The sequence below is a fragment of the Cinclus cinclus genome, chromosome 4, assembly GCF_963662255.1.
Source record: "Cinclus cinclus chromosome 4, bCinCin1.1, whole genome shotgun sequence".
NCBI classification, from domain to species: domain Eukaryota; kingdom Metazoa; phylum Chordata; class Aves; order Passeriformes; family Cinclidae; genus Cinclus; species Cinclus cinclus.
In genome coordinates this window covers 63376033-63390986 of record NC_085049.1, presented here as the reverse complement: position 1 = coordinate 63390986, position 14954 = coordinate 63376033, and the positions used below count along the sequence as shown (strand labels likewise).

At 45.6% G+C, this 14954-nt stretch overlaps 1 protein-coding gene across 1 annotated transcript in view; it reads right to left on the bottom strand.

Annotated features, from left to right (window-relative positions):
* Nucleotides 1–14954, bottom strand: part of NTN4 (netrin 4) — a 47023-nt gene that overhangs the window by 12621 nt on the left and 19448 nt on the right. The window contains exons 3-5 of the mRNA XM_062492367.1: nt 13752–14030; nt 4303–4429; nt 2957–3145 (exon numbers count right to left, since the gene is read on the bottom strand). Coding sequence (XP_062348351.1) covers nt 2957–3145; nt 4303–4429; nt 13752–14030 — 595 coding nt within the window. The remainder of the gene's footprint in view (nt 1–2956; nt 3146–4302; nt 4430–13751; nt 14031–14954) is intronic.

The following is a 14954-nucleotide window of genomic DNA, read 5'->3' as shown; positions in this document are numbered from 1 at the left end:
GCCTGCAAGAATCTTTAAAGTATCCTTAAAGATTATGGCTTAACAACTCCTTTATTTACTTTGACCTAGGTATTTTTAAATTTTCAGTGGTCGAACAATAATTGTGTCTTGAGCCAGAAACGAGCAAGCAATGCCATGGCCTTCCCAAGAAAGAATAATAGGGCTTCATGCACGTCCCTTTTTATTGCAGACCATGGCATGGTCCTTGGAAATGTTCCAGTCATAGGCTGTAACTGATCTTATATAATTTAATTTAACAGTCATTAGTTATTTTCTACGGCCCTGCAGCTGCCATCTCCCATGTGAGATGCTGGGTGCCTTGGGTGCAGGACCATTCCTGGAAGAAGGAGACCAGAAGTGAAGAGGTGAAGGGGTCTTAGGGAGGAGCACATTTGTGAAGATTTGAAAAGCCCAGATAGTTTGTAGTAACAGGGTCTCTGAAAAGAAAGCATTCAGATAATCCCTATATTTGTGGAATTCAGTTTCAGCTAGGAAAAGCTTTCTCAGATACTTGAGGGAGTATCATGCTCTGCAATTAATAAACGCAGGGAAAAAAAGAGTGATGAAGTAGATGTACTTAATGCAGAAGGTAAATAAATGTAAACTTTCTCTCACTATACTCAAGAGTATCTTAGAGTTCTTGTTAAATATATGTTATCTTTGGCTTTTAAATACCAGAGTTCATGGACATCTAGTGGTCCATAAAGCTGGATTGTTGCATTAAAGAGTAATGGAGGCACACTTAAAAAAAAATTAAGAAGTGTAAAGTGGAATGCCATGGGCCAGTAATTCAGAGATGAATGCAGAAAGCCAAGAGAACCAAGCACAGTCATATGTCAGCAAAACTACCCATTAATCATCTAATACCCACAGCTTCCTCAAGCTCATAAAGGCAGGGAGAAACTTTTTAATCAAGCACCCTGGAATTTGGCTAACACGTAATTAATGGTGTGATGTACTGCCTGACTTCATTAGCAATGGTCCAACTTGCACACAGGCATGTGCACAGGGCTGGCAGCCTTCCCCTGGAGCTGGGCTGCTTTGCAGCAGTATGTCCTGAGTCTTCTTGTTTGCACCTGGCTTTGCAAGGAAGGAGGCCCTGTGCTGGCCAGCCCGGGAGGTGCCATTTGGCTTCCTCTTGGACCCTGCAAAAAGCCATGGACTATGGACTGGGCATTCTGGCACAAGGACAAGCCTACAAGGAGTCCCTCATGAAACTCCACGTCCTCAATGGACTGAATCAGGTGACAGATGAGATAGAGGCCACTTTTACTGCTTCCAAGGTGAAGGGTGGTGTTTTTAGGTGTCCAGAAAACCACGCTCAACTCAGTGCCAAAGCTTCACTTGTCTTCAATGGCCTCAGAAAAGTGCATATTCTTCCCTGCTGGGAGCTGGCATGTAAAAAGTAACAGGAATTACAACCCTAGCAAAGGTACCAGAACCACAGTACAATGATGTTTCGGAGCTTGAGGGTCCCATGCAGCATTTATTTCAGTCTTCCATCCTGCATTATCTACCAGCAGTCAATTAACTTTATTTGTTCTTTTTTTAATCAACAGGGATGAAAACACAGGTTAGAAAAAAACCATATAGCCTCTGCTCTGGGTCTTAATCCAAGACTCCAACATGGTTTTTTTCCTAATGAGACTCCAAAACAAAAGTTCATTGCCTAAGTTCTGGCAATAATTAAGGAGGGAGAATATCTGATGTTACAGAGGAAACTTAGAACTTTGATGTATACAAGTAGGTAATGAAACTTTTTAAAGTCATTAAATTCACTGTTTAAAAAAATAAACTATTGTGTACATACTACAGCAGTGAAGTAATTATTTACACAATAAATGAACTGTGGTCAATTCTGTTTCCATAAAGAGAATTAGGGTTGTAAAACAGGCAGTTCAGCTGTTGCTGCCCCTCCTTGCAGTGAGTGAAAGGTGCAGAAGAGGAGGACCTCTGCACCAGTCTAGTGGGGCTGCTGGGAATCTTGTGAGGGTAATATGCAGCAAGGGAGCAGGACAAAAGTAGCTGTTCCCCACCAGATAAACAAACAGAATGAACAAACTGAAACCTCACACACTCTCCTGGGGTGCAGATCCCCACCGCAGGAGGGTTTCCTCTTCCTTTACAGGCAGGTACTTCTCCTTGAGAGGAGACGTGCTCAGTGTCTCCTCAAAAGACACAGGCAGGGTGTCAGCTGGATTTCTTTCTGTCGCTTGTGAAAGTCCCCCTCATAGTAAGTGAGTCAGTGAGGAGAAATGTGGTGAAGCAAGTGGGCGGCTGTAGGCTCAGAGAGGAGGACATGCCTGCACCCCATATTTAGCTGACCAGTATAATGTTCTCAGCACAATTCGGATCTGGAGTCCCCCATGGTGAGTCACCATCCTCACAGCGGTCCCTGGGGACTGTGGCTTTTGGATTGCTTCCTTGCTTGGGAAAGATTTAATTTCACATGTGCCTGAATAATTGCTTTTAGTGTCGCCTCCTCAGCATCCCACCTTCTGGAATATCACTTGTGTTCCTGTCTGTCCTTCCATACCCACCTGCTGCTGCTGCAAACATGAACTGGTGGGCGATGCTATTTATCGGCTGCAGCCCTGCTGGCTGAGGAACCCGATTCTGAGGTTGCAACAATCACCAAACAAGGAGAACATGAAAACAAGATACAGCTTTTTCTCTCCAAAAATAGCAATAGGAGAAAGTAAATGAATCATCTCTCTTCCCCTGCCCTCAGGCTACAGGGATCCTTGGGACAGATTTGTCAACAGCATCTGCAGACTTTCACCCTGCAAATATCACCACTGCTTTTTGCAAGTAGTATCACAAAGAGGATTCAAAATGCTCCCTGTCCTTCACTGAAGCAAGAAGATTGCTCCATGGAGGGGCAAGGAGATCTCACCTTTCTCTTGACACTTTCCCACTTGAGAAGCCCTTCCCTAGTACGAGGTCACTGACTTACGTTTGCAGGCATCTGGGGCAGAGAAGGGCTTCCTGAGGTCGCGGTAGAAGCCCAGCTTGCAGCGCTGGCAGTGCTGCCCCTCAGTGTTGTGTTGACAATTGTCACAGACGCCGCCACTGCGATTGCCCGACGCCAGCCACGCTTCCATGTCAAAATGACAAGTGTCTGCATGCCCATTACACTTGCATGCTGAGGTGAAGCCAAAGGAAACAGAAAGACTCATTAAGGCAGTGAGAGATACTGATTTCTAGAAAAGAGGCACAAAAACCAAACTACGTTTTGGAATGGGGACTTGACCTATGAACCTGTTATTCATTCGAATGCATGAAGTATCACAACATTGTCAGCTACATTCCCAACCTCTGGACACAACATTTAAGAAACAGCATTTTCTTTAACTCTTTTATTTCCAATATAGGTTTTGCAGTGCAAGGACAGCCACAGGTGGTCGGGCCACAACAGAGAGACGCACATTCACTGGTCCTGCTGGGGAAGGATCCTTCCCTCCCAGCTTCAGAAATCAGCACTGTCCTACACAACATCTGCCATGAGGGTGCTGTCAGGAAGTTCCCTGCAGCTGATGGAGGGGAAAGGCAGGAGGAGGAGAGGTGTGTGAGAGAGGACAAGCATCCTCCTTACCCTGTGCTGGCAGTGGCGGAAGTCTGCATGCCCACAAGACCAAAGTCAGGGGTCTAATGAGATCTATTCCAATGTTGAACTGCTCATCAAATGTGCTGGTGTAAGTAGGAATTCACTGTCATTCCCTCAGGGATCATCCATATTGCAGTGAGCATGACCATAGCCCACAGAAGCAGACTGATGGCAGCTTAGGTATGGACAGCATCGTAGCCAGGGCAGGAGGCACTCAGCAGACCCGCAAACCTTCCTGGGGTGGTGTGGCTAGTCCTCAGCACCATTTCTGGCTAGACTGCTGCTCTTACTGAAGCAGATGGCCCCATGACCTCTGCATTCCCCTGCTTCCAGCACTCACCCTAAGTGTCCTCCCTGGCACTGCAGAACTGATCTTCAAACCTCCAGAGCCCATAGCTCCTCCTGCCCTCAGTGCCCAGGAGTGAGCAGAAGGGCCAAACCAATAGGCATCATGGTCTCGTGAGGATTGCCAAGTGAGGGGCAGTGCAAACAGGGCTGTCCTTGTCACACAAACATGTGGTGGGTGCTGGGCAGGAGGGTGGCAGTGTCACTTCATTCACTGAGCTGCTTGGAGGGCATGTCCCCACCACCTCAGGATGTGCTACCTCTTGGACACACGGGAGAAAGGCAAGCATGGAGGAAGCATTTCACTCTGGCAGAGGATCTGGAGACACCATTCTTGAGTGGCTACTTACACTGGCACTCTTTGGGGGCTCCAGTTTTGCCATCGGCAGCCTGCCAAGGCTGGTCATTGTAGAGCGGGGCGCAGTGCTGGCAGTGGGACCCTGCAGTGTTGTGCTTGCACATGCATTTCCCATGGACCTAGTAGGGGAAAGAGAGCAAGGATCACCCACAGCAAAGGCCAGAGTCTCAAGCAATGCCCACACACAGGAAATAGCTTGCCAGCTACATGCTATTGCATTGGCTAGAAGGAGGGATATAGCATGATGTCCAGTTCAGCCAAGAGTAAATATTCTGTAGATACACTTTCAGTTAGGTTAGTACGTGTAGATCTGCATGTCATGGTATTGTATAATTGTAATTTGTTTCTTAGATCTAAAAGGATCTTTAGCAGTTTTCAGATGCAGCTTGAATTTCCAGGAGATATTAAAAAAATGCCAGGATTCAAAGCATCCACTGTGAAACCTTTCTCTTTTTCTCTCTCGCTAACATGAAAACACCCTTGCAGGAAATGGCACCTACAATATCAGTACCCAGCCCTGTGTGCCCAGCTATCTCCACACAAATAAGTAGGAGAAAAAAGAAAATCAAACCCCTTGAAATGTAAATATCTACTCATCCTAGGCAGAATTTTTGCCCCACAAAGGAAGAATCAAGGGTAGCAAAAGGCCCATGACTGACTATACTCGGATATGTTCATGACAGATAATTTAACAGCTAGACAGCCCAGTGTAAGGGGGTAATTAGAGATGAAAAGCCAGCACAGCACACTTGGTGCCAGCTGCCCTGTCAGTTGCTGGCATTACTCACCCTATTGGCAAATGCAAAGAAAACAGGATGTAGCCAGAGGACACGAGCAGCCTGGCAGTGCCTGGGTGCAACAAGATCAAACTGCAGCAGCATGGCTCTGCTGGCAAGGGTGAGGGCCCTGCCTTTTCCCATGGAGCATGGCAGGTAGCTACCTACTGTAGCTATTTTGATATATGCCTGGGCTTGCAGCTTTACTCTGCTCCACATTTTGCTTTTAAACGCATGGTTCAGCTTCTCCTGCTGCTCATGGTTGAGCTGGGGGCTCAGTCTGCCCTGCCAGCGTGGCCCTTTGCTCATGCCACAAGCTGGCCACAAAACCAAGGGAGCTGCACCAGCTGCTGGCTGCTTTTGGCATCAAGGGGAACACAGGGTGGTTGGGGTGCCTGGTGATCCAGCCTGGAGCTGGGGTATGGCTTTAACTGCTACTAGAAAATGCTGCCTTCCACACAGTTTATCTTGTGGTTTTACAAGTGTGCTGTTCCTAACTGCATGACTTGCTGCCGAGACTGCCACAAAAAGGTTCCTGTGAAAAGCCTGAACAGTAAACAAAACAGAAGAGGACCTTGAACACGTTGTAAACAGCTGCTGCTTGTTACATAGGCGCACACACACAGACACACACACACCCACACCACACACTCCTGGCTAATCCTGACTTTCTGATTTATTTATTTGTAATGGAGACATCGCACCTGCTGTCTCACAGGAGTCAAATGTAACCAGTACAGATAAAATTTCAAAACTGACCTGGAAAGTCCTTCAAAGACTTTTAAGCAGAAATGAAAATAGCAAGATCGTTCAAAAACTTCTTGAATTCGTTCCTGCCCTATTAAAATGTGAGATCATCAAAAAATACAGAACAGCAACTGGGCTTTGTAAGAAATGGATAGATACAGATGGAGTCAGAATGCACAAGCATCTAAGCTAAAGTGAAAATACTAAGCTAACATTGTTTTCTGTGTTATCTGGCATCACCACAGATATTAGCTGGTCTCACTGCAGAAACTACTTGGTCTGTCTGACTTACTGTACTGATATAAGCTTAAATGTGTGCTAATGTTTGAAAAGAATGAGAACTAAATATAGAAAAGAAACAAAAAAAAATTGCAGAGGGTATATTTAATTCTCAAGGTGTGTCTTGTGTTTTCATTTTTTCATTTTTGCTGCCACCAACAAAATGTTCTTCAAACTCTCGGCTACCTCCCTTTCCTAAATTAGCACTCATCAATAAATTTGTCATATTTTTTTAGGCAAGGTTCACACACAAATCAGTGTTACAGAATCCCTTCACACATGTTTAAAAGCAAACATACCGTCATGGAAACAGAAGATGACTAAACCTGTACTGGTCATCTTCAGGCAGTTTTTAATGGTGACCTAACTCTTTGATGCCACTTTTGGTAGGAGTTTCTTGCAAGCCCTTTGGCAATTGAGTGGTTAGGGCTAGACATGTTGTACTAAACTGAACCACATCTGTGGCTAGAGACATCCTCCAGAAATCCTTCCTCACAGGACTGTCCCAGCTGTAAGGGAAGAGGAACCCACCAGACCCAGGGCATACATGATCAGGAAGGGAAGGTGACCAGAAGGAGTAAGAGGGTGCCATAGTCAAAACCAGGGGGTTCTTTGGTGCTTTTGCAATCATGATGCCAAAGTGAGAAGGATGTGAGGGAAGAATTGCAAACAGAAATTGTCTCAGACATGGGGACACTTGGGATTCCTCTGGGGATGTGTGCTCCCCCTTTCTGTGCCCACAGCCTGTAGCCTCACCCTCCAAATTCAGTTTGCTCCTTGCCAAAGCCACACAAAGAATCAGTGGGGACTCAATCAATCATCCAGAGGCTGCTCAGCATTAATAATCCAAAAACTCATCTGAAACTCAGCAGAAGCTCAGAAACCCTCGAAGGATTAAGCATCCCAAGACACCAGCAGAGAGCAAGGCAAAAGGCCCCACCAAGGAGCATTCATGGTTCCAAAGAGCAAGAGCTTGGATTTCCTGAAAGACCAAGTACTGTATAATAGAGCATGCCTCACTGCTGGAATAAAGGAAGGTGAGTGAAAATAAAACAGAATAGGACGGGTTACCCAAGAATCTGCTGTGCCACCATTAATTTGGCATGCAAAGCTAGTAAGTAAACCATTGAATAGCTGTGCACCAATATATTAATACTAATCTATATGTGAACTCTAAGGGAAGAGCTTGTATATAATTAAAAAACTGTTGCAGCAATGGAAGGCTTGTGGTCTCTCTTGCTGTGGCAAGGAGAGCTGCAAAAGAGCCAAGTTGGACATGGTGCAAATCAAGCCAGCTGGTGTTTATCTAGACAGAGGCAGAGCATGGCATGACACTCCTGGTATTGATTGCTTGTAAAGGTGCCATGCATCTGGGTGAAAGGAAACAAATGGTCTGGCTGAAAAGCTTGAAAAATAACAGAATAGCAGAATTCTGACATCTGTGTAAAGGCAAGCACAGGATCAGCACAAAGGTCTGTAGGCTTGGGCTTCTGCCTGACTCAATGGGTGCTGTCCACCTGGGCCAGGAGGAACATGTTCCCCATTCTTACCACAAGGGATTCTCATCTTATCAAACTGCTTTGCAGTTTCCTTTCCTCAGGGTTTATCACAGCCAGCCTCCATCAGCTGCTCCCTCCCAAGTGCAGATCCCACTGTGGATCCCACATGCCCTCTGCTCACCGGGGCAGGGCCCAGCATGGCTGTTCAGAAGCCCAGCCTGCAATGCACACTTTGCAAACCTGTGTGCCCCTGCTTGCTGCAGGGCTGGGAACTTGTGATCTCAGTGGGATTCATGTTCGGGTGAACACCTAAATCAGAGTCTTTAACAGCTTGCTTCTCAGCACAACCATTTAGTTAGTACCTTCTTTTCCATATTCCTTTCTCACAGAAGTTTAAGGAAAAGTCAGACCTAAATGATTCAAAAACCTTGCCTCAGGCTGATGTATTTGTTCTCTTAGAATAGCATTACAATGACTATCACCCAAAACAGCTCTGCTTTAAAATATCTCTCCAACCTAGCTTTATCCAACTGAAGAAAATATCTTCCTTCTTTTACATAATTCCAGCATGATAGGAAACATTTTTATGCATTGGAAACAACAAAAAAAAGTGGATACTAGCAATCCCTTTCTTGCAGCCCATAGGTAGACATGCCTTTTTTTTTTTGGTTATAAAGAAATACTATGAAGTTAGAAATACAAGAAAGATAGGACAAGAAGGGATAATACAAGAAGTGGCAGCAGGTGAAAAACAGCCAACAGACTGTCTACACGGGGCAAAATTAATGTCTGTAAGAGCTGTAGGAGGGCCACTTGCAAGACTGGTCTCCCATGCAAATACCCTGCCATGTCATGGAGCAGCTGGGAGACGGGCTGAGAAAGCAGCCCAGTAGCTCTGCTGGGACACAAGGTAGGCTGGGGAAATGATGTACCTGGCTTTCAGGATTTCTCCAGCATCTCAGCACCTTTCTGAAGGCAGAATGTGATCCCTGTGCATTGACAGGGGAAAGAGAACCTATTTTCTTCCCTTTTCCTTCACCTCAGCTTACAGTTAACTGTAAGGCGTACCCACAAGGGTCATTATGGAGCATCACTAAGTACACAAACACATTTCCCAGTATGTCTCACTCCTTGAACCATTCACACGCTCCTGACTCATTTAAGCAGCAAGGCCCTCTTATAGCATTTTTCATTTTGTCATGGGGTCTTTATATCCCAGTTCACTTTCACACTGCTCCCCTTCTTAGCTTGACAGCCCCGTCGCAATGTCAGTCATTAGAGGGCACAATGCAAACACTGTTACAAAAGTTGCCTTCTGTAAGATAAACGAGCGACTGATTTCTCTTTACAAAGACAGTTGCTAGGGCATGCTTCCTTCCAGAGCCTTTTGTTGCCAAATTATAACCTTCCAGTGCTTCCTTTCAGATTGCAAATACATAGGTCTTTTTCTTTAGTTGAATCCCATAAAATCCTTTTCCCCGTATTTATCATGTTGACAAATACTGCTGCACTGGGGGAAAAATGCTTTCAGTCACCTGTTATGAATTGATTTATATTGTAAGAACTCACCCACTATATGGAGTCCAACACAAATGCACACTAAAAGAAAATCAATGTCCCAAAGACCTGATAGCATAAACAGTCTAAATAGCTGGGAGGGGCAACTACTTTTAATAGAATTTCCTTTTTGGAACTTCTAAAACTGTATTTTTTTCTCTCTCTCTTGCTCTTTATTTTCTTTTTTTTCCTTTTTCTTTCTTCCTTTTTTTTTTTTTTTTTTAACTTTCAGGGAAAATGGGCATGATACTAGCCTAAGGGAAAATGGCAGCATTTACACTGAGTCTCTAACCACAGCATTTAAACGGTGTTGTGCTCGAACTGCTGTGCCAGTTTTAGAACCAATGCCTACTAGGGGCTGTCAGCACATGGGGAGGTATTCTTTTCCCAAAGCACCAGACAACCAAATTTATGCATGAGAAAATTCTCATATCCTATCTTGTTCTTGTGAAAGAATACAAAGCTTGTTGTCCAGGGTGTGGGGGCTGTGTGGTGAGGGTTTTTTTTAATTCCTTGTACAATAGGCTTCTGTCAGCATTGCTCTGGAAGACCTTGAACATCTTTTGATGTCAGTAGCATGATAACAATTTATAACAGCCACATGGGAAGCAGGGGGGCAATATTCACCCTGCCTATCTACACAGAAGTGCTTTAGCAGAGTATCTTAGTCCACCCAGGATCCTAACCTTCATAATTATGGAAGAAGCTTGGAGACCTCAGCTGGCTAACCTGCAGGAATCCACATTCAGGGAGGGCCAAAGAGTCTCTGAGATGGATGAACTCCAGCTATCACCTTGAGACAGAGCTGCACAGCTCAGGTGAGGTATCTCCAGGTTTGCTTTCCCCACTTTGGAGTCCTAAATTGCAAGATCCTACTTATCTGCAGGCTTGCACAGCACTTGCCTCTTCTCTTGCATGCCACTTGCCATAGCTGCAAGCAGGCTAACAGGGATGCTTTAGTTGGTAAGAGGCCAAGAAAGCAGTGCAATGGCTCCAGTGCAGAGGCTCCATGTGCAATGGCTCCATGTGCAGACCCTGACAAAGGGTGAGAAGCTCCTGTGCCATAGATCAGAGGAAAAACCAGTTTTCTCATGGCTACTGAAGATCAGGAGGGATCTCCTATACATGTGAATTCATTTGTTTGCTCATATTTGTGGTTTGCCGTGTAATGCAGTCACAAAGTGATCAACTGCTTAGCATGGTGTAGTAGGAGGTCTGTTTGTCCATGCATATCTTTTCCTGTGTGTGCATTGGGCTGTTGCTGATGAGATTCAGGTAGTGACCCTTTGAATAAATTTGGGAGAAGAAGGAAAGAGAGAAAGTGTGCCTGTATCAACTTGGCAGTCATCTGTTGCACACAAATGTACAATAAGGGACAGTCAGGATCATACTGCTCCCATGAGGAGCAACCCTTGCCATCCTAGGAAGGCAGCCAGGTCTTCTCTGTAGTCTTCCTGGGGAGCTCATGGAAATATACCTTCTGCTAGAGCAGAAATTCCACCTGTGTATTCAGAATTCACCTAAAGGCAGACATGGCATTTCTGACATTCAAACAAAACAAGAGTTTTCCTACACAAACACAATTCTCTTTTAGGAGAAGGGGTAGGTGGGGGAATTTCCAGGAGGAGAGGAGCATCACGGAGTGTTTTGCAGCTAGATGGTGATGAGGACACAGAAACAAATCTCTTATCAGACTCTGTGAAGTTGAATTTTGCTTTGACTTTACCCAGACAGATTGCAAACAGAGGTTTCTCCACCCCAGAAAATTAAGCTAGAGCTGCTTCTGCCAGGGCAGAAGGAGCCCCTCTTTGTTCACAAAGCCACCATCTTTTCATCCCAACCCCACACCCTGAGGATGTGCCAGGTAAGTATTATCTCATGGCCAAGTGGACTCATAGCCTCACTTCAGCCACTCACAATATTTACCTTCAAAACTGTCACCTTCTCAACACACAATTGCCAATATTTCAAGAAAAAAAATACATCCAGTGGGAGGAATCCTGTGGTAGCAAGCAGAACCCATGTCCCAGGCTGACCATCTGGGCCCCTTGGGTCAGGATCCTGCATCAAACCTGCCAGAACTGCAGCCCCCAGAATTCTCACGTGCCCACACTCTTTTTTCAGATTGTCTCTGGGTGAGGTGGCTGAAGTGCTTCTGGTCATTTTGTGAGATCTGGCTGAGACCTGGCCGCTATGCCCAGTGCTGCTGGGATAGCCTGGCTTACTGCTCAGAGCAGCCCAAGGGAAAAATAAATATATCACATCTGGGTCTTCTGCTGGCCAAGCAGGGACTGAAACTAGGGCTGCAGTTAGGTTTTTGCCTGTAGGCTGAGGACAAGTGGGGGGGGGGGGGGGAGGGTGGGGGGTGGGGGGGGTGGGATTGTTAAGAAAACTTGCACATAGATGTTTTGGAAAAGTTGTTTGGCTTTTTTATTAAATGATCTTAAACATGCTTAAGTTTTGATGTTAACACTCTAACTTAGAGCATACTCTTCAGGAGTGCTCTTGTCTGAACAAGCATAAAAATAGAGCCAGACTGTATAATGTATTGTGAAATGATACTGTGCTTCCCTGCTTTTGTTGTCCTCAGTTTTACACTGATGGTTCTGACAAAACCCTTGGTAGACAGAGTTACATAGAGACTATACTGAAGTCTCCATCTCCCTCTTGAATGACTGGTCATAATTCTTCAGAATTATATTTTCTGCGAATTTTTCAGCTGAAATGTATAAAAATGCTCCCTCTCTGAAATCTGACTCTCTTTTCAGAAGTTTTCTGACTTCTACCACCTAAATGGCCACAGACATCACAGTCTTTCATTCCTTTTCTGTTCATCCACATGTGTGATGAATTCTTCCTGTCACCTTGGAAATAATTCTCTCTTCCAATCTTGATGAAATGCACTGGCAAACCCCAGGCTGGGTTGCATGAGGCAGGTGCCACTGCAGTCCCCAAATAGCTGTAGCTTCATGCCACAGGACCCTGGCACGGACTAGGCTCAGCCAAAATTGCCCCAGCTCTATGATGGAAAAAGTGACATTGAGAGAGGAAAGCTCTTACCACGCCTTGACCCTCCCTGAAAACCATGGGGCTCTGTCACCCCTACACTGGTACATCCCTCCCGGGACATCCAGGATGAGGTGTAAGTAAAACAAACACAGTGCGACGCAGCAAAATGAGTCAGCCTCACTGTGAAAACGTCATCTCTGGGACTCCTGCCACGTAAACATTTATAACCGGAGTTGAATTTCCCCCTCGGGGCCAGCGCAGGGGTTTGTTGCTATTTCTTGCTCTGTTTTCAGTGTGATTTTGGCACTTGCTACCTCCCCACAGCACTGCCTGTTACCTGCACACTATGGTTGACATAGGCTGTAGCCGTACTGGAAGCTTTTTTGGCTGCAGTCTCTGTTACAACTCTCAGTGGTGCTCCAGGGCACGCTCCCATGCAATTGTATCCCAACAAAATAATCCTGAGCAAACAGGTCCTTTCAAAGACTTTCACTCAGGGGATATCTGTGGAAAGCAGAGCAGTGCTACTTGAAACAGTCTTATCAATCATAGCGTTGCATGCTTTCAAACTGGTATATTTTCAAGATGTTGCAAGACTATCTCTATTAGAAGGGAAACATCCTGTCCACTTCATGTCTGAGACTGTAATTTAAGTGAAATGAGAGCTCCCCAAAGAGCTGGACTCTTTACCTTGATTAACTGCCTTCTTTTTTTTTTATGATCTTTCTCTTTCTAGCATTATTCAGCACAGTATGTTTGGCTGCTCTGTCCTTCCCTACTGCTCCCCCACCAGCAAAGCCAGAGCTTTCAGAGCCAGCCTAGATGAGCATAAAGGATAAGATGTGCTGGGGACAGCAAGTGTCACTGGACTGGCTGGGTGCAGGCATGACATTCCACAGGCATCCAGTGTATTTGCCACTGCTGTGCCTATCACCTGCCCTATGGGTTAGCGGCTCTTTCTTCCCTGGAATTTTAGTCTTGGTGGGTCCTTCGGAATTTGAGCTCAGACCTCTTGTGATGGGAATCCCCTTGAAACCAGAGCACAGGGATTTTATCCAGAGAAAGGTATTGCAAAGTGCAATAGAAAGCCCATGAGTGAGAGTCAAAACCCATTTCTATCCCCTTGGCTCAAGACCCAACCCAATATCCTTGGATCCTCCAGAAATAACGGTAGTCACATGACACCTCGTATCTTCAGAGTTCTCCTCCTTCTTTTTTACCAAAATGCCCTGCATTGTTTTATCCTTTAGATGCTGTATTATTGCAAGTTAGCATTTGGTGAAAGATGGGTGTCATCAATTTATTTTTAAAGATTTACCTGAAATAAATAAAATACTGTGGAGCACCATTGAAGCATGAGAGTCCCACACCAAGACACAGAGGAAGTTCAGCACTGCACCCCCACATGGAGACCACCTCCTTTGTAAAGACCATTTCTGCTCACTGTGCTTGGAATCCAGGGCATCATACATCAAACACCGCATACTTGGACCTACCATACTCTGTACCATTCCTTAGTATTTTTAAAATTCTGCTTTCCTGCAGTGCAGACCTTGTTGGGTGGAAGTACATACCACATGGAAAACACCAGCCGCCTTGACGGGCTTGAATCCGGCGACAGGGATGCAGTGGTCAGCGTGGCCATTGCAGAAGCAGCTGCCCTTCACGATGAAGTCGTAGATGGCGTAGTGCAGGGATGGCGGGGGCTGCGGGGCCGGGCTGGCCGGGAGGCAGGGACAGCCCTGCCGCTCCAGCAGCCGCACCCGCAGGTTGGTGATCTTCAGCTGTGCCTGGGCCTCCGCGCTGTACGGGTCCTCCGCGGCGTACGGCGGCGACAGGGCTCGGAAGATCACCTGGGCAGAGAAAAACAGCGGGTGAAGCAGAAAGGAGGATGTCAGCCAGCCCCAGGGTGGGCCATGGGGTGGAATGGCAATGACAGCATCCTCTGGGAGCATGCACCAGGTTCTCGTTATGCTCTTCCCCCTCTACAAGGGGTGGGAACAGCAAATCCACCTCCAAATCGGTGTGCACGGTGCGCACCTCCCCATGATCCCTTACATTCCTCTCCACAAGAAGTAAGGAGCTTATGGGTGTCAAGTGACATTTTGCCATTAACTCAAATCAAAGGTGGGTGCCCCTGCTATGTGGTGTGGCCCAGAACAGAGACCAGCCGCCTGCCGGGTGATGCACATGTGGGGGACTCTTCATTAACATTCCCTCTCCCAGAATGGGTATATTTTTTAACAAATATCACTCATGTTTCCAAATATTTGGCTCCTATCAGTCCCAGGCTATTTCCTAATGTAAAAGTGATTAGGTGTGGCAATTAGTGACAGCAAGCTGATAATCAAGAAAACTGAGATAAGAAAGAAAGGAAAGAGGGGGCATCCAAAGTTTAAACAAATACTTATCATTCGTTCTTTATTTTAACTTCAGTCTGACTGAATAGGTAAATATTGGCTCAAGCTGAATTTTGAGAGCACTAGATAAAAATAGCCAATTTTCTTGAAAAGGCTTATTTTAAAATTTTTAGTCTAGCTGCCTACAATGAGAAATCAGAAACTGTATATACTTTATATGACTACCATTGACATAAAACAGCACGTCTATGACAGGTATTAGTTACTGGTACATTCAACTTAGAGTGACACTTTCTGAATAGTAGTTTTTCACTGGCCAGTCACCTATGGCTGGATGAACTACAGTAATTACAAACAACATTTGATCAAATCACTTGAGTGCTTGAGGGTGCGATGCAGCCTAATGACTCAATGCAC